At 40.2% G+C, this 20,159-nt stretch overlaps 2 protein-coding genes across 3 annotated transcripts; both read left to right on the top strand.

The window, feature by feature from the left end:
• Positions 1–7,728: 7,728 nt before the first annotated feature.
• On the top strand, positions 7,729–13,182 carry etv7 (ETS variant transcription factor 7). Of its 2 annotated transcripts, XM_037240300.1 has the most exons (8): positions 8,126–8,274; positions 8,376–8,511; positions 8,901–9,065; positions 9,131–9,289; positions 9,970–10,077; positions 12,119–12,261; positions 12,338–12,438; positions 12,533–13,182. In XM_037240300.1, the coding sequence occupies exons 1-8, from the start codon at positions 8,257–8,259 to the stop codon at positions 12,726–12,728; spliced, it is 1,026 nt and encodes a 341-aa protein (XP_037096195.1). In that variant the 5' UTR covers positions 8,126–8,256; the 3' UTR covers positions 12,729–13,182. The 2 variants fall into 2 exon arrangements, with proteins under 2 accessions (XP_037096185.1, XP_037096195.1); XM_037240290.1 differs by lacking the exon at positions 8,376–8,511 and having other exon boundaries at positions 7,729–8,274.
• Positions 13,183–13,334: 152 nt separating this feature from the next.
• On the top strand, positions 13,335–17,941 carry LOC119115591 (patatin-like phospholipase domain-containing protein 2). The gene is made up of 10 exons (XM_037240276.1): positions 13,335–13,439; positions 14,352–14,566; positions 14,666–14,898; positions 14,969–15,034; positions 15,107–15,316; positions 16,110–16,170; positions 16,261–16,512; positions 16,596–16,710; positions 16,902–17,024; positions 17,169–17,941. The coding sequence occupies exons 2-10, from the start codon at positions 14,359–14,361 to the stop codon at positions 17,332–17,334; spliced, it is 1,434 nt and encodes a 477-aa protein (XP_037096171.1). The 5' UTR covers positions 13,335–13,439; positions 14,352–14,358; the 3' UTR covers positions 17,335–17,941.
• The last annotated feature ends 2,218 nt before the right edge of the window (positions 17,942–20,159 follow it).

Raw genomic sequence — 20,159 nt, 5'->3', positions numbered from 1 at the left:
TGAAGTGGAACGAAATTTATTGGATAATTTAAACTTTTTTAACAAATAAAAAACTGAAAAGTGGGGTGTGCAATATTATTCGGCCCCTTTACTTTCAGTGCAGCAAACTCACTCCAGAAGTTCAGTGAGGATCTTTGAATGATCCAATGTTGTCCTAAATGACTGACGATGATAAATAGAATGCTCCTGTGTGTAATCAAGTCTCCGTATAAATGCACCTGCTCTTTGATAGTCTCAGGGTTCTGTTTAAAGCGCAGAGAGAACCATGAAGACAAAGGAACACACCAGGCAGGTCCGCGATACTGTTGTGGAGAAGTTTAAAGCCGGATTTGGATACAAAAAGATTTCCCAAGCTTTAAACATCTCAAGGAGCACTGTGCAAGCAATTATATTGAAATGGAAGGAGTATCAGACCACTGCAAATCTACCAAGACCCGGCCGTCCCTCCAAACTTTCATCTCAAACAAGGAGAAGACTGATCAGAGATGCAGCCAAGAGGCCCATGATCACTCTGGATGAACTGCAGATAACTACAGCTGAGGTGGGAGAGTCTGTCCATAGGACAACAATCAGTCGTGCACTGCACAAATCTGGCCTTTATGGAAGAGTGGCAAGAAGACAGCCATTTCTCAAAGATATCCATAAAAAGTCTCGTTTAAAGTTTGCCACAAGCCACCTGGGAGACACACCAAACATGTGGAAGAAGGTGCTCTGGTCAGATGAAACCAAAATCGAACTTTTTGGCCACAATGCAAAACGATATGTTTGGCGTAAAAGCAACACAGCTCATCACCCTGAACACACCATCCCCACTGTCAAACATGGTGGTGGCAGCATCATGGTTTGGGCCTGCTTTTCTTCAGCAGGGACAGGGAAGATGGCTAAAATTGATGGGAAGATGGATGGAGCCAAATACAGGACCATTCTGGAAGAAAACCTGTTGGAGTCTGCAAAAGACCTGAGCCTGGGATGGAGATTGATCTTCCAACAGGACAATGATCCAAAACATAAAGCCAAATCTACAATGGAATGGTTCACAAATAGACGTATCCAGGTGTTAGAATGGCCAAGTCAAAGTCCAGACCTGAATCCAATCGAGAATCTGTGGAAAGAGCTGAAGACTGCTGTTCACAAACGCTCTCCATCCAACCTCACTGAGCTCGAGCTGTTTTGCAAGGAAGAATGGGCAAGAATTCCAGTCTCTCGATGTGCAAAACTGATAGAGACATACCCCAAGCGACTTGCAGCTGTAATTGCAGCAAAAGGTGGCGCTACAAAGTATTAGCGCAAGGGGGGCCGAATAATATTGCACGCCCCACTTTTCAGTTTTTTATTTGTTAAAAAAGTTTAAATTATCCAATAAATTTCGTTCCACTTCACGATTGTGTCCCACTTGTTGTTGATTCTTGACAGAAAATTAAAATTTTATATCTTTATGTTTGAAGCCTGAAATGTGGCGAAATGTTGAAAAGTTCAAGGGGGCCGAATACTTTCGCAAGGCACTGTATATGTATACCGTTTTTTCCCATGTATAATGCGCAAAATTTAACTAATTTATTGTCCTAAAATCTGGGGTGCGCATTATACATGTCAGGTTTAAATCGCTGACTGAACAACTATTAAGAGAAGAGCATCAGCAAACAAACCACAAGTGAGACAGAATATCAAGTCTTTTCTCGCGAGGAGTGCAGTACAGATAGTTTACAACAATCTCACAACACTCAATATCTGTGTACACTCCCGCTCTTTTTATTTGGATTTGCCCTGCCCACAATTATGAGACGAAAGCCCCTAAAGGAAGGGGGGGGGAGCACGTGGGCTTTGCCTCGTAAGCAAAATAATAAGAACGTGATAAAAAGGAGTTTGAGTTGAGAAGAGAAAGTCCTTGAGCTCTAGCAAGGGAGGTTTTACGACCTTGTGTAGGATGAGACAAGCTAGGTTATTAATTACTGGATACGCACAAACATAATCTAACGATCAAGATAGCTTGGAAAACCCAGACTTTGATGGTCACTTGTAGGTTCATCTGAAGTGCAAGACAGCAATGAGGCATGTTGTCTAACAAAGTGGTCTTTGTTAAGAAGGAACTGTCTCGGTAGATGTCTTCTTTTTGCTGAGTTGTCAGCTGCGTCCTGTCTGACCTCTCTCCTGGCCCAGCCGTACCTTTTCTCTTCTGTGGTACATCATAAAAACAGCAAGGCCAAACAGCAAGCATATATTGCAGTAATATTGCGGTAAAGCATTGATTAGAGAACGCATGATAACATATATATACATTTTTCTAACAATACATGGGTCCAATTTTTTATTTTTTTTTTGACAGGTCCGCTATATAAAGAGCGAGAGTTCAGTTCTCTACCTAAATGCGTATTACAGGTAATATTTTATTTCACAACACTTTGCCTTGTTCCTTTCTTCTCTGCTGTTCACTTCAAACACGCTCCATACGAACACAATGCTCTCGTATCAGACGCTTGCTCGATCACCTGCTCGTTTGCTGTCACAATGTACCCTACACAAATCCGAAACATTTGTTGCGGCTCCGAGTCACGACGAGGGGCAAGTTTTGGTTTCCAAGGGTGTTTTTATTCCTCTTCAACTTCTCTCCCATACAGAGCCGCCTTTTTCACATGTCCGCACGTCACTTTCCTCTCTTTTCATTTTAACCTAACTGATCGCGGTGGTGCCTTTCTGGGCAGTCGGAGAAATCAACGCCAACAAAAAAAATACATCCAGCCTAGTTAAGAAATCACCAGAAAGATCACCATGACAATTGTGAATAATAAATAAATAATTATATATATTATATATATTATTATTATAATAATAAATAATTGTGATAAATAACTGGAACATCACTCAAATATTGGTGATCCCGTTGAGAGTCTCACATATTTCTTCGCTATCGAGTTTGCTCCTGCATGCGCAGTGATACTGACCGGCAGAATAACATCCGGTTGTTCCCAAAGATGATATTTTTTCTGAAATAATTTTACGTTTACGGACTTAAGTAACCCGGCCGGGTCATACCAAAGACTATAAAAATGGGACCCATTGCCTCCCTGCTTGGCACTCAGCATTAAGGGTTGGAATTGGGGGGTTAGATCACCAAATGATTCCCGAGCGCGGCGCCGCTGCTGCTCACTGCTGCTCACTGCTCCCCTCTCCCCCAGGGGATGGATCAAAATCACACGGGGATGGGTCAAATGCAGAGGACAAATTTCACCACACCCAGATGCGTGTGTGACGATCATTGGGAAGAAAAAAAAATAATAATAATTTGGGTGCGTATTATACATGGGTACAGGCTTTTTCCCAGCATCAACATGCCATTTTTAGGGTGCGTATTATACATGGGGGCGCATTATACATGGAAAAAACGGTGTATATATATATATATATATATATATATATATATATATATATATATATATATATATATATATATCAAAGTCAAAGTCAGCTTTATTGTCAATCCCTTCATATGTCAAGACACACAAAGAAACCGAAATTCCGTTTCCTCCATCCCACGGTGACGAGACATACAAGTAGGCGACACAAAACAAAAACAAGAAGGCACAAACCATAAATAATAAATAATAAATAAAATAAAATAAAATGAGCGATGAATAAAAACAGACCAATAACCCATTGAATATGAGGGGCAAAACCGAGCCAGTGAGCATACAGCAAGAACAGGACGCTACGCTGAAAGGGGGAGCGAGTTCAGGATCCTAACAGCCTGGAGTACGAAGCTGTTGGAAAGTCTGGTGGTGCGGGAGCGCAGGCTCCTGTACCGCCTCCCAGAGGGCAGAAGTTCAAACAAAGAGTGAGCGGGGTGACTCACATCACTCACAATCTTGGTCGCCTTGCGGGTGAGATGGGAGGTGTAAATGTCCTTCAAGGAGGGGAGAGAAGCACCAATAGTCTTACTAGCCGTTTTCACAATGCGCTGCAGGGCCTTCAAGTCTTGGTCAGTGCAGCTGCCACCCCAGACAGCAATACAGCTGGAGAGGACGCTCTCAATGGTGCCGCGGTAAAAAGTAGTCATGACGGCCGGAGGAGTCCCCGCTCGCCTGAGTTTCCGAAGACTATATTATATAAGACTAGATATATATATACATATATACATATATATATATATATATATATATATATATATATATATATATATATATATATATATATATATATATATATATATATACACATATATATATATATACATACACATATACATACACATATACATATGTATATCATATCGATACAAAGGACCACGATACGATTATTGCCGATATCTTAAAGCCTGCTGTGATTCATTCACGATACATCACGATATAGTGCTCCACGATCGATATATTATTATTTTTTTTAAATAAAAAATATAGAACAATATCCTGATTTATAACAATTCATACGCAAAATCAACAAGGTACTGCAAACTCTTTATTTAGGAAATTACAAGAGTATTGTAGTATACAAAGTGCTTATTTTAACACTGAACTTTATCGAATTCCTATATTTTTTCTCATATAAGTAAAGAAAAATGAATATTCTTTCTTTTTTTGTAATACCATTAACTTTAAAGTGCATTACTGAACTATTTATTTACAATAATTTTAATTGTCCGTTGAGCCATCTTTTCTTTGGAATCCAAAGTGCTTCCAAACGAATGACTTGAAGCCCAAAGGGGAGCGAATTTCCTCGTCTTCTTGGACACTAGCCATAGCACCAGCCCAGGAGCCGCGTAGTTGTCGGCTCCCCTTTCACGTGCCTGCTCTGCTCACAACACAGAGGTCGTAAGGAAAAGTCGTTGGAGCCACCTGGTGGTTAAAGCGTATGTAAAGGCACCTTTAACATGCTCTAAAAACCACTCAGAATGCTCGATTATATTCACCTGTATCCAAATAATATTATAGAATCTGAAATAAAATTGCATTCGTGAGCCAAACGCAGTCAATTTGTGTGTATTTCTCGATCTTCCCCGGCCCTGTCATGAACCTCTCCATTCTGGATCACGTGGTACCGTGACGTAGATGATAGGACCCCCCCCCCCCCCCCCCTCATTGTTTACCGATTGATCGCGCGGAGAACCACACACTTTCCTGGTGTTTTGTCTCCAATACGTCACATATATACGGAAGAGGATTAGGGCCAGTGAAGAAAAAGAAAAACGAGGGGTGACAGGATTTTGACTTTTTTTTCTCAGAATTCTGAGTCAGAATTCTGACTTTATTCTCAGAATTCTGAGAATAAAGTCAGAATTCCGACTTTAAAGTCAGAATTCCCCACTTTACTTCAAAACTTCTCAAGCCAGACGCAGTCCCTACAGTCCAACCTGTGCCCACAGAAGAACAATTGATTGCCATGTATGTAACAATCAAACATCATGGTGTTTTTGGTATTTTTTTTACCTGTCATGATTCATAAATCAGAGGCATTTACATGGCACTTTTGAATGGGACACAATAATTGAACACTGACCTGTGGCAAAACCATGAAAGTATGTTTACTGTCAAAATATTTTACATTATAATAACTTTTCTGGTCATGATATTACAATATAAAATACAGTCATTCATGAAAATCAGTCAAATGCAAAATGTAAACAAGGACCATGTGAAAATTAGGTCAATGCAATCTCCGGTTAGAATATCTTATTTTTTTTCCATTTTGCGCGTAGGTATTAACAAGTAGAATAGTTTTAAATTATTCACAATTATTTAGGCAGTTAGTTATGGGATATTTTGTTACGAACCAGTCAATATTTCCAAGCCGATCCGCATTTTCCTGACCATGGTCCTGCCCACGACCACGATGATCGCCATTTTCGGTTTGATTTCTCCCGCTGGGGTACTTCTCACCGGTTCAAATTGGTACCCTTGTACCCCAGGAAAGAAATCATACTCTTCTTCATTTTCATCTGAAGGTGAAGAATCATCTGAGGGAGATTCGTCAGACGACATCGCTTCCGCTGCTGTATCCGCCATTAGGTTTACATGGGCGAAGTAACTCGGCAACAAACCGTTGATTTTTCATCGATTACTCCTGTTGGATTTGGTCCACAATTTAGGGAGCGCTATCTGCGCCTCACGGCAAAAGCCATTGCCAATCACCTGTTATCCAATTTACTCACTGCGTGCTCGTTTAATTTCTTCAGATTTAGGAAAATGCAAAGACACTGAAGCAGAAATTAGACTTACACAGGTTGGTTGAGTTCAATCACAATTCTTGTTAAGAAAGCTCTGTTTTCAGGAAAGTACAATACAGCGCTGGGCCTTTCAAGAGCAGAAAGTCTCCATTCAGAAAAGGCAACGTTCAAGGTTCTTTGGTCAGCTTATATTCAGTTGCACATGCCGGTGTGGGGCGAGTTTGATGGGTGATGAGTCGTTGGGGTGGGGCGAGTTCGCAGTAGAGTTTGATTCAATGGGAGTGGGTGCGGGTTATGGACGATTCGGTGTGTGTGTGTGGGGGCTGTTGTCTTCCATCCCGTCTTTCGGCCTTGGTGATCATCTTTGGCCGAGTCCTTGGCTGTCTCCCTCTGGCACCAGCTGGTTTTTATCTCCAAGTGACCTTCCTGTAAACATTCTCCTCCATCCTTGCACATATACTGTCGTACCTCGTTCTTTCAATTTTGTCATTTTGTACGAATTTATGTGAGCTTTTTGGCTGTCACATCATTAATCTATTACTGTTCCCTGACTATGCAAAGTTAGTTCTTTTGATACTCCATGTCTTTGCTCACATCATTATATTCTTAGTTTAATCATGCTTCCCACCATCTTTTCTTTGTTAGGCAAAATATTTCCCTCTGTGCAGAGCGTTCAGTAGTAATCGAAAAGCTGGCGTCCCGCATTAGGCGACATATGACGTTTAATCAAAACACAAGATATAATCAAGTACTGAACGGTCAAGACGACTCTGGCCGTGTCCATGATTTAGAGAAAAAACATCAGGCATGCATTACACAGTTCCTTAAGGGTCATTAAGCTATTTAGGCAACATATCAAAAGACATTTATTTTGCAGTGCACAGAAATACATATTGAATTGTGAAGTTGTAGCAACCTCTGTTATTATCTTATATCAAAGAATGTCTAGTTATGTCTTCTTTATTGGTTGACTCCATGAATATACTTGTCTGCTTATATACTTTATCCAAAGAGATGTGAGCGTATCTGTTATTGTGGCTAGGCGGGTTTTGTGTCTTTTGACCCTATTCCTTCACTCCTCAATTGCAATTTTATTCACAAATTAACAACAACTTCCTAAAATACAAGTCAATCTTTATCAAATAAATTTTGGGACCCCATAGTGTCTTTACATGCCCTTTAAGGGAGTGTAAGCCCTCAACACAAATGTCCTGTTTTTGCTGTCATTCAGTCACCATTGGAAGGATTTATGCAGTAATTGTGGGTAAATGTTGATAAAACATCAGGTTTACCGTACACTAAATATTGGGATTTATAATGGGAGTCAATCTGACCAAATGTGTATTGTATATGCGTTTTAGTATTAAGGCGACGACTGTTGCTTCTTAGAGACGAAATCACTACTGAAAGACACGAAGAAAGGCTGCTTAGAATTAATACGCAGCTGCAGACAGGTTGCATACTTTAACTAGCTAGCAAAGCGCTGCTTGCTAATGACGTGTCCGAAGTCACATTAGTTATCCCGCCACAAATAACGACATTGGGAATAAAACTCGATGCGACAATAAATTATTACTTTGATCTCTTCTTTTCCTCAATTCTTTGTCTCTTTTTGATGATTGTATGAAGAGGACAAGCGCTGCTCTGTTTGTATTTCCCACAGAAACGTCATCAGCGGTACTTCTTCGATTTCCGATTAGGGGGAATGGTTGTCAGCTGGATGAACAAGAGCGGCTTCTTCTGGTCAAAGTCGTCTTCACCGTCGTTTAAAAAAACAAAACAAAAAAACACTAATCTGCTCTAAACTGTGCATTCCAGCGTGGTGAAAGTTATTATTCACACGGATGGTGGGATAAAAGAAAGCATCCGTCATGTTTTTCGCCCATTATCATATTGCTGGGACGCAATGAATTGTTCCGACCAATCAGGATGTTTTGCGCACACGCCACAGGATGAGCTTGCTTTCGTTTTTCATTTTCCGGAAGAGTTGAATACGAAAACACTAGAAACAAATAAGTTGCGTTCGGTCTTTTCATCTGATTACTTGTTCACTTTAAGGCTAATATATTTTTATTATTATTTGGGGAGAGCCGCAAACGGATATGTCAATGTTGGTGAAGGTGAGTAAGGTCCTCTCAGGGGACACATATGGCAACGTGTTGATTTTGGGAGATTACCTGTGCCATTGTGTGTATTTATGGACATGTGAATTTTGTTTTAGGGAGAGCGTCAAAAAAGACGTGCTCCTACTTTAATGCTTGAAACACAAATCAGTGGGCATCACCTCCCACCAGACAAGATACCAAAAGTCAGCACTCCTTCACAAGATGACCTATGGCATCTTCCTGGACAGCTACGTTAGTTATTTTTACTTTACTTTACTTTACTTTACTTTACTTACATGCCTATTTCAGAATTGTGAGAACGTTTTCTGTCTCTTCCAACACCTCCTCTACATGAAAAAAACCCATGCACAAATTACAGATACAGACACTTGTATACATTATAATATCCTAAAACAAAACGAAGCTATAGTAAAAAATATTCCCGAATAGACTTAGACTCAACTTTATTCATTCCTTGGGATTGTTCCCTGAGGAAACCCGGACAAATCAAATCATTCCATAATGATTTTCTTATCTATTTTGTTATGACAGCACAAAAAAAGACAAATGGTCAGTTTTTCATAGACAAGAAGTCAAGCACCTGTTTTGAATCGACTCTTTTGTACATCTTATGCTTCCAGGAATAAATCCATCTTTGTGGGATAGGGAGGACGTTTCCCTCTGGCTTCACTGGGCTCACAAGGAGTACTCACTCCGGCGACCTGAGAAGGCTCACTTTGAGATGAATGGCCGGGCCCTGTGCCTGCTCACCAAGGAGGACTTCAGACACCGCTGCCCTAGCTCAGGTATAGCTGTACCCAGGAACTCCAGGCAGGACTGACATCTCTTACATCATCTTGGTTGTCTGTAGGTGACGTTCTGTATGAGATCCTGCAGTGTGTGATAAAGCAACGGAGGACTGTTGTATGTCAACCCCCAAAGAGGTCTCACATCCAAAGCACAGACAGGCCTCAGATGCAAGTCCCAAAAATTGAAGAGTCCCTGTCTCCCTCCTCAGACAACACGCGAGGTCAGACATACATTTTATTTACCTCCAAAATCACACGTAGTATCAATACGGTCCAATCATGACAACAAAATGTCCCCTTTGATAATTCGAAAGGTTTGTTAAGTACTTCTTGAGCAAGCAGAAAAAAACAATCGGTGTTTTAAAATGGTTTGTTGTGCACTTTTGCTAAAACCTTCAGTCATACCATTAACACGCAAAACCCAAGCTTGTTATTGTAGCAAGGATTAGTGTCTGAAGGAAAATGGTTGCTGTTTGATTATTAACAAGTAAAACTGTCAGGATGGCAAACTGTCTAAACTGTTGTCTTTATAACTCACCATAAACCTCCGCGTCCGTACACACTCACGTGTTGACTTTTACACATTCACTATCAATGGTCTGTAAAAAAGGGGAAAAAAAAAGAAAATGTGGTTTCTATTGTAGGTAGTGGAATTGGCCTATGGTTTTGAAACCATTATTGTTGCAACTTTACAAGACAGAATTGACTTCAGAGCTAATAGTGCTGCACCCTTTTTCACCCCCCCAAAACACAAAAACTGCTCATCGTTATTCAACACACTTTTGTTTTCGGTTTTACTCTCCATCTGCTCACATTTCTCACTCACTCAGCACTTTCACAGTTTCAATTTCAGCAGCGCTTATGACATGTTTGTGACTCTTGTCCTGCTCTGTTTCTGTAGCTCCACAAAAACAAGATGAACCTGAAACACTTATGGAGGAACCTCTCGATTTGACCTGCCAAGAGAAACCTCAACAACAAACGCACACACCCGACGGCCGCTTGCCAGGTAAAGCTTAACTTCCTCATACGAAAACATGTTTTAAATCGGGTACTTTAAAGATTGTCATCATTTTATTCCATCAAGGCAAAATTATAGTCTCTTTGGAAAGGATGAAAGGACAGCATTGTACAGTACGTGGGGGATGGGTGGGTCGTCGTAAGACACCACCATGTTTGGTTTCACTTGTTTTCAGTTTAGCTGTGAAAGAAAGATTTGTTCTCACTTGTGTATGTTTCGTTTTCAGAAAGTCATTGATGTATTGGATGCAATGAAAATTTTTACTCTTAGCTATGTGCATATATACAGGCCTGTTGTAATTTTAAAAATAGCATTCTAAATACAAAATTAGTTATATATTTTTTAATTACAGTGGGTTTATATTCATAGGAAATGTTCGAGAGTGAAGTCGTGTTTAAAACCGCATAATATTACTGTTTATCATCTTAATATATATATATATATATATATATATATATATATATATATATATATATATTTTTTTTTTTAGGAATAAAACCTCTACTTAAATTTTATGAACACAGAACTACTATGCCACTATAATTAAAAAAAAATAAAAGTCAACACAATTGTTTTACACCAGTGGTTCCCAAAGTGGGCGGTACCGCCCCCCTGGGGGCGGTGGAAAGATCTGGGGGGGCGGTGAGGAAGAAAGGGGCGGTAGGGGGGCGGCAGTCGATTTGTACACAACACGCCGCTCTGGCCCAGTCAGATCCGACAGCATAGACTACAAAAGCAAAAGCTCAGGTTTGTAATTTCAAGCTTGTAATGTTCAGAATTTTATCTTATAATAAAAACCGCATTCTGGCGGTCAACATCATCTTGAGTTCAAGTCAACATGAAATTGGGGACTCGCCAGAACGCGCCGTGTTGTGTTGTGTTGAGCTGGTTAGGGCAGTGGTCCCCAACCACCGGGCCGCGGACCGGTACCGGTCCGTGGGTCACTTGGTACCGGGCCGCCAAGCCGCACAGAATTTTTTTTTTTATCGACGATCAATTAATTCAGGTCAAGACACTCGTCCCGGTCACGTGACATGTTTCCCCAGTCGAGCCCGTAAAGCTAATATGTGGCGACAGGCTAACTAACCAGGCAGTGAAGCATTCAAAACTGCTTCAACACATGGAGACCAACACATGGTGTCATTGTCTCCTACGTCTAGATGGGACCGGCTCGTTTCTGAGAAACAAACTCAGGGCTCCCACTAATTCAACGTAATGGTAATGATATTATAAATGTATTATTTATTTATTTATTTATATAAATGTATTATTTATTTATATAAATGCCGGTCCTGGGGGGGGGGGGGGGGGGGGGGGGTCGCTAGGAATTCACTGGAGAGCCAAAGGGGGCGCCAGCCTGCAAAAGTTTGGGAACCACTGGTCTAGATGGGACCGGCTCGTTTCTGAGAAACAAACTCAGGGCTCCCACTAATTCAACGTAATGGTAATGATATTATAAATGTATTATTTATTTATTTATTTATATAAATGTATTATTTATTTATATAAATGCCGGTCCTGGGGGGGGGGGGGGGCGCTAGGAATTCACTGGAGAGCCAAAGGGGGCGCCAGCATGCAAAAGTTTGGGAACCACTGTTTTACACCATTATGTTCTATGCACTACTACTAGTCTAAACAGTCTTCAGATTAATATTGCTTTTGTGGAAAATAAATTAAACCACAAAATCCACCTTTTTTGTTCCATCCCAGAAGACGCCAATTTTGCCGCTTGGTTAAAAATGACAACACAGTTGCTCAGGGCTCAGGTAACAGCCAACCACGTGTCAGCTTGCGAATGTCACATGACCAAACAGAAAACAGATGATAATCGTAATATGTACGTTGGTGTACGTTGGTATCTAACCTGTTCCGCTGAAGTTCACTTTTAAGTCATAAACTCAATACAGAAACAATACAAATTTAAGTAAATAAATAAATAAATACCCTGTCCAAACTGTTTTGCCTGCAGTGATGATACTTGCTCATATTTAATTGACTTTTTTTTTTTTTAATCCCTTTGTATGAACAGAATGCAGGTTTCTGTGGGATTATGTCTACAACCTGCTGTGTGATGACCAATATCAAGAATACATCCGATGGGAAGATCGTGGCAGCCAGGTGTTCAGGGTGGTGGATCCCAACGGCCTCGCACGTCTGTGGGGACATCACAAGGTTAGCACCAAGTTCTGTGCCAATCAAATATTGACACACTGCCGCCCGCACTAATGATGACACATGTCCTCTATAGAATCGAGACAATATGACCTATGAAAAAATGTCTCGTGCTTTAAGACACTATTACAAACTCAACATCATCAAAAAGGAGCAAGGACAAAAACTCCTCTTCAGGTCTCATTTTACTTCTATTTGTCACAATTCTTTGCCATCTTTCTTTTATTTGAGTCTCATTGTTCATTATCGTCTTATTTTTGTCACTCATCAGGTTTCTGAAAACACCACAAGACATCAGCAAAGAGCTGGATGACCCTCTGGAGTCTCCAGCATACTCTCCCCTTCAGGACAAGAACGTTTCAGACAGTAGTCCTTTATCTGATTCTGAACGGAACAAGGAACATTTTGAGGTTTCCCCTTATCGTACCTCTCCCGAATGCTCGCCATCTGCCCCACCGCTGAGATGAAACAAGTGTTGTGCAACAAGAATCATCTTGGTTCTAACTAAGATTGTCAATCATTGACTTGTTTACTTTATGCTTCCTCTTCTATGACCTTTATTGTGAATCAATACTTTTATTTTAATCACACCAAACACTATTGAGAAAAATAACTATCTATTTTATTGAATGTCTTCAATTTTTAATTATATTGTACGAGAAGTATATTGAATGTTTGTTGTGTGATACATTTTATACACTACATAAATCCTGTTCATCAATAATACTCATTTTAATCATTAATTGCAATCCCTGTTTTGTTTAAAATAATTATTATAATTTGAACAGCACCAACAGTGTATCTACATTATTTTGGTACATTTCTCAAGCCTATCACAATAGCTTATTCATTTTGTTATTATATATATATTTTTTAGTTAAGCTACTTGTTGCTATGTATCTACTTAGACGCACATTGCAGCAAAAAACAAAACTCTGCGTGACTACTCTTATGATACTTGTTTTGGTTTAGATTTGCATTTCATGCAATTTCATGTTTTTTTTGTTTTTTTGTGTGTTTCGTGTCTTGTCCTGTCTCGTCCAACCGGTTTTAGCTCCCTCAGCCACTTAGGTCTTCTCCAGGTGTTCCTGATTGTCACTGTCAGTTTCCTTGTATTTAGTTGCCTGCCTCCTTTCACTCTCTGTTAAATTATTTGCCTCCTTTGTTGTCCTCTTATGGTGAGTTCTGTTTGTTGTTGTTGTTTCTTTGAATAAATATTTGGGGAGCTTTCATGAATTTAGCTGTTTTTCTGGTTACAAAGTGCCTTGCTCTCGTGATGTGTTGATAGTACCTTGACGATTGTATTGGCATTTGACACTGAACTGCGTTGGTCACTCAAGTGTGACCTCTGCTGTAGATCTATAATAATTGCAGGTAAACAAAAAGAAAAGAAAATTCTCTAAAAATGCTCTAAAATTAGCCTGTGAAATAATATTGAATCTTTACTAATATAAGACGACTATATGGAGAAAAGTTGACAAATAAAATGAAAAATAGAAAGTTAAAATATCTTAACTAGCATTTAAACAATGGCCAAAGAGGAAAATCACCAAAAGGTTTGGTATCAAAAGATCAGAATGTTTCCAGATTTGTCAAACGTTTTTAGAACGTTGCATTGGTGGATTTAAAGTAAACATCCAAAATACAGGTGAAGCTATCATAAAAAAAAAAAAAAAAATAGTTTGTGTTTAAAGTGGTTTATTATTATTATATTTTTTCATTTGTGTATCACCCAGTGCAACTAGAACACAACAACAAGCCACATTGCCAAGGGGTCTTTTGCTCTGGCAAAGAAGTAAACATGTTTTGGTATATTTGTACACCTTCCTTTGACTCAAACACAAGCATTTCCTCTCACATTATCACATGGAAAGTGGTTTTAAAAAAACCCAATCAAACTGGAGCAGACGGACACTATGAGTGTTGTATGCTCTCATCACATGTGCTTGACTAACATGCTATGGCTAATTGAGATCTTTTTAAAAGGTTTCATTATAAAACCTTCTCTTACTTGTCACTGGATATCACCTCTGAGCGAATTCAGTTTTTTTGTGTTGGGGGCCACTGAAATTGAGTTCTTGTCCTGACAGCCTTACCATGGTTCTCGAGGAGTCCTGCGTTCATTTTGGTGAAGCTCCTTCATCCATTTCCTTCTCTGGATCAGGCTTTCTGGCCACCTACCAGATAGGGGTTGCCCAATGTTTTGTACATAACGCACCATGGCTTCTTCGCAAGGCACCGTTTATTCTCGGTGCGTCTGCGGGGTCTTTGGTAGCTGCTGCTGTTGCTTGTGAAGTAAACCTGAGTAAGTATCTTTCTCACTTTTTAGCAATCTGCTATTTTTGTGTTTGGAAGTAATTTCTGATTATTTCTCCCCCCCCCCCCCCCTTAACCTCATGCTCAGTTACCATGCAAAATGAGATGCTAAACTTCTCCAAAGCGATGAAGGCCTTTACATTTGGACCATTCAACCCCTCTGTTGAAATTCTCAACTGGTTAAAGTTTGTTTTGAACAAATATCTTCCTTCTGATGCGCATCTCCTTGCAAACGGACGTCTCGCCGTGGCCGCGACCCGTCTGGATGATGGCAAACCCACGATTATAACAAAATACCGGTCCAAAGATGATGTCGTGCAGGTGAGGCAGATGAGTTGATTCTTAGCAATTAAAGAATTTTTATCTAAGCATTTTTAATTCAAATTTTCAGGCTCTGCTTTGTAGCTGCTTTGTTCCAGGATATTGCGGTATGCTTCCGCCATCCCTCAACGGCGTGGTGAGTATTTTTCAGCATTGAGGAAACACATGTGGCGTCTCCCTCTCTGATATCTGTCGTCCCATCTTGTAGCACTACATGGATGGCGGTTTCAGTCAGATGCAGCCAGTTCTGGAGCTACCCAGTCGCACTTTAACAGTGTCTCCTTTCTCCGGGGAGACGGACATATGTCCAGGAGACCAACCCAGCATGCTGGACATGGTGGTGACTGGGGTGACCTTGAAGGGCAATTTGGCCAATGGGCTCAGGTTCTGGAATGCGCTCTACCCAATAAAGCCAGAGGTGAGGTTTTTTGTTAAATATTTCTTTTAATTATTATTATTTTATTATTATTATTATCATTGTGCGTGTGCGTGCGTGTGCGCGCGCGCGCGTCATCTTGGTTGATTTCAATGCCCCTTGGATGTAATATGTGTGTGTATGTATATATGTGTGTGTATGTATATATGTGTGTATATATATATGTATATATATATCCATCCATCCATTTTCTGTACCGCTGTATCCCCACGGGGGTCGCGGGCTTGCTGGAGCCTATCGTTGCCAGCCAATCGCAGGGCACACAGAGACGAACAACCATCCGCACACGCACTCACACCTAGGGGCAATTTGGAGCGCTCAATCAGCCTACCAAGCATGTTTTTGGGGATGTGGGAGGAAACCGGAGGGCCCGGAGAAAACCCACGCGGACACGGGGAGAACATGCAAACTCCACACAGGGAGGGCCGGAGGTGGAATCGAACCCGCACCCTCCGTACTGTGAGGCGGACGTGCTAGCCAGTGCTCCGCCGTATATATATATATATATATATATATATATATACGGCATATATATATTATTAGTCGAGTGCACGACTAATAATCGACAACTCTTAAGCTCTTACTTGAGGTTAGGTTCATTAAAACATATATATATATATAATTTTTTTTTTTGCTGAATCAAGTTATCCATTCAATGCCCCGAGCAGATTCCTTGCTGCCTGTGTGTTTCTTTTACTTTGGACTTTATATTTCAACTCAGCCAGTAGCTCAGTTAACTGGCAATTCCTTTAATAATAGTGTGTTCTTTATTCAGATTGTGGAGCAAGCTTACCACAATGGCTACAAAGACGCCTTTCATTTTCTTCTCAACAACGGTTGGTCAACTACACCTTGAAGGAAAGCACACACCAAACGAAGCTTTTATTTAATGTAAATGTTATCCTTTTTTGTCCCATTGTATGCAGAGCTTGTGCCAAACGTGAAAATGATGACAATTCAAGAACTCAAGAGCACGCTCAACTGTCGCACTAAAATGCTGACATTCCAAGAGACCACTCCAGAGGAAGAAGAGGATGATGATGAAATGGAAACAACAGTATTGTGTTTTCATCAAGGCAACCAAAACACGCAGACAAACACTTGGACTGAACTTCAGTCCACAATTGGCAAGCTGACAGTTGTGGATCTTCCTTTCACTTTTGAAACGGCAAAAAACAGTGTGCATTTCTCTTCCTTAGTTAGCACTTTGCTAAAATCCATTTAAGAGCCCTTCAGTCAAATGTGAGCGTTTGCGTTCCAGTTCTGACCGGCAATGTGACGATGTATGGGAGCATGATGGGACCTTCTGGATTCTTGACCTACTTGGTGCTACCTATGATGCTGTTGTTCCAGACTCTGCTTGAGACCAAAGAAATGTAAGGATCTTGCGGTACTGCAATTTTGTGAACTTGAGTGTAATGCCTGAGGGCTGACATGTGAATGCTATCTTAAAATGGCTCTTGCATCATGTGATATTTTAACTGCAAAATGTATCGGTAAGAGCTTTGTGCTTTGACGCCACTTGATACACTTGAATTATCCGCCCCGCCCATGCTGTCCCACATAGAGTCGAGTCAGTGTCCCGAGGGACTCCAGGATTGATTTTTTGGACTTGGTGTAGCCTGAGACAGTTCGCAGTTTTCTTTTTTGATATACTGCTCTCTACCTTCATGAAGAACGTAAAGAACAGGTTTGACATCTTTTTTTAATTATTACAAAGGACATTTAAGGTTTTTGCTTTTCAAGTGAGTGTGGACTGATCCTTCCTTCCTTCCTTCCTTCCTTCCTTCCTTCCTTCCTTCCTTCCTTCCTTCTGCTATGCTTTACCATCTAGGCTGTTGCCCATCATGCTGAAGTTGCAGTTGTTGGAAGAAGCTCAAAATGAGGTTCCGCTGAAGCACACCTTCCCTCCAAGTCACAAAGAGTCATCTTATCCTGCTCTCTCTGAAAATATCACGTTTGCGAGTTCGCGGCCCATACCTCCATTACGAGGCTTGTAAAATGGAGATTTTTTTTTTAACAAAACCCCGCATGTTTGAAAATCTGTGCTTGACATGGAAAGAGTAATGACGCAGGCCGTTGTGTGCGTATTCTCAACCAGCAGCCTAGTGTTTGAGTTTACAGTTCAGTGAAGGAAAGCAGGCCTTATTTAAGCAAATTATGCAGAAAATCTTTGTCACTGTAGTCTCTGTAGTAGGAAGTCTCTTTTCTGCTCATCACCAGCTTTCCAACCTCGTAAATGCTCCTCATGTCTGTGTGTGTGTGTCTCATAGTTTTGCCAAGCCATGTGGAGATGTAAGACTGAATGCATTAAATTTGGAAAATTTGCACAACAAACGTGCTGCCACTAAATAAAAATAAATCAATGCTGACCTCACAAGCTAAAGCATCAGAGATGGAAAATTCCTTTCAGAAATGTATTCTTAAGATTCTTGTCATGAAATTGAACTTGAGTATGTTATGGCTTATTTGGCACAAAAAACATTTGCTTCCTGGTTTTACAATTAGGAGAACTGTGTCTAGAAAATGAACTGTTTGTGCATCTTGTCATCCCATGAGCTGTTGTTTCTTTTAGCTTCTTACACTTATTAGTCACCAATAAAGCAATGGCAATGTTTTTCTAGAATGATTTCCTGTATAAAATTATTTTTGATGAAGTTTCATGAGATAACCACTGAGTGGAGTATTGAGCACAAAGGAAGCACCCACATTAAAAGCCTATGAAATACATATACAGTAAATGTGTATTAAAAAAAATATTTGATGATAATGTATACACTTTTTTCAAAACCTTGACGGGTGGACTTAAAGCATACATTATAAAAATGAAAATTATTTGTTTTTGTACCCCATTGTTTTTTTGCAAACATCATAACCCGACTGTGTGGTCGTTGACCTGCGGATATTCTGTAAGGATTTCCTGTCCAACTAGTCACCTTTTAAGCCCTGTCTGAATGGATGAATGACTGTGTTGGCATTGGTCGGCAACCAACTGTTTGAGATCTGGTCTCATGTCACACAGATGGTCTATTACCTGCTGCTGGATCCTCTTATATAATGTGTGGGCGGATCATACGGATAACACACACATCTGCTGCTCTTCTATGCAAGCCATTGATCCAGCCATTCAGCCGGAAAGCAGTTGCTTTTGGAAAAATAGAGGAGAGAGAGCGAGAGAGAGCGAAAGAGAGAGAGAGAGAGCGTGAGAGAGTTGAGTTGTAAGTTGAGTGTATTTTTATTGCTCAATCTATGCACACGTATTGTGAATGGAAAAAAGATTTTAAAAAACACAATCATATCCATATCCACATAATGTGACTGGAAAAAATGATAAAAAAAAAGAAATAAGGTGGCACTAAATTCATTCATAATCATCCTTCAGGGACACAGCCACTAGAGTATGCTATTAAAAAAAAAAACTACCCCATAAATAATATAAGGAAGTCTGGGCTTCCTTGCTCAAGCTGCTGCCCTTGTGACCTGAGGCTAGATAAACCCATGATAATGGATGGATTGTGTGATTTTACAATATGGCCACCTCAGTACGGCAACACACACCATTAGTAACATGCTGGAGCAGAAACATGTTTATGATATCTATCAATCAATCAATCAATCAATCAATCAATCAATCAATCAATCAATCAATCAATCAATCTTTTATTTGCTAAGTTTGAGCATGCCAAACAAGGAATTTGACTCCGGTAGATCTCGGCCTCTGTATATTGAATTAATCAATCAATATTGTGATAATACTGAATTAAGATGTACTATGCTACTTTGTCGGCCCAAAAGACACCTTAAAATCAGATGGGGTTTTTTCTTGCTCTTCACCCAAAGCTACATTTCTGTTCTCATACATGCAAGCTTGTGTTTGTGTAAACTTTATCCTCTGATTCCACTTGAGAGGCATTAACGCCATGTTATGTGCCTGATGTTGTGTAAAGCCTTACTTATACCATTAGCTCACTTCATGTATGGCAGGAGATGTGCAACATTATACATCCAAGTGCTTCTTTGCATGTGAGGATTTGTGTGGCTAGCTTGGTGAGCATCAACAAGTTTTAACCTGATGGAAAATTTGGCAACAGTTTCTCTTTTGGCTGAATTGTTTGATCAATTCAAAGTTTACGTTTGATTTTGGTTTCATTCATGAAGTAAGTGACCTTGGACTGCAGAAAGTGAATTAATACGAAAAAAAAAGGAAAATGTAGTCAAAACTGTGCCGCTTTAGGAGTCTCAGAATTTATGTGACCTCCCCTGACTGTTTATCCATCTTGAAGTTGGGTAATCTGTGAGGTCCGATGGGGATAATTCTCATTAATCCTGTTCACGCAATCACCAGAGTGAAACAGATGTCAGATTTTACTTGGGCACCATTAACATTTTCATGATTAAGTGTTGTTTTTTTGTTTTTATTTTTTGGGATGTGTATGGATCTTTTCGATTTGATTCAGGATGCTGTGAGGTTGAAAAATAAAAGTAAGTTGACATTCCCCCTTCTGGTCCCCCTTGACATCATCATCTTCATCATCATCAATCCAAAATCGTAATAAAAAAAAAAATTAGGTGATACCAATAGTAAATCATCATGGCAGATGTCCTCCTCACGTGGCAACCTTTTCCAGTTATGAGTCCACGGTCTTTTGTTGTTTTCACGTTAGTAGCATATCATTCCTGGAGTGGTGGGCCGTCAGGGCCTGCATGCCCTTCTCTGCTGGCCTAAAAATATCTAAACCACAGACTGATGTTAATTATATTTTGTCCATGAATCTTCTTTTTGTTTCGGCTTTTCCCCTCAGGGGTCGCCACAGCGAACCATCTG

This window comes from Syngnathus acus, chromosome 2 (genome assembly GCF_901709675.1).
Source record: "Syngnathus acus chromosome 2, fSynAcu1.2, whole genome shotgun sequence".
Lineage (NCBI taxonomy): Eukaryota > Metazoa > Chordata > Actinopteri > Syngnathiformes > Syngnathidae > Syngnathus > Syngnathus acus.
This window is presented reverse-complemented; position numbering and strand designations above follow the sequence as displayed.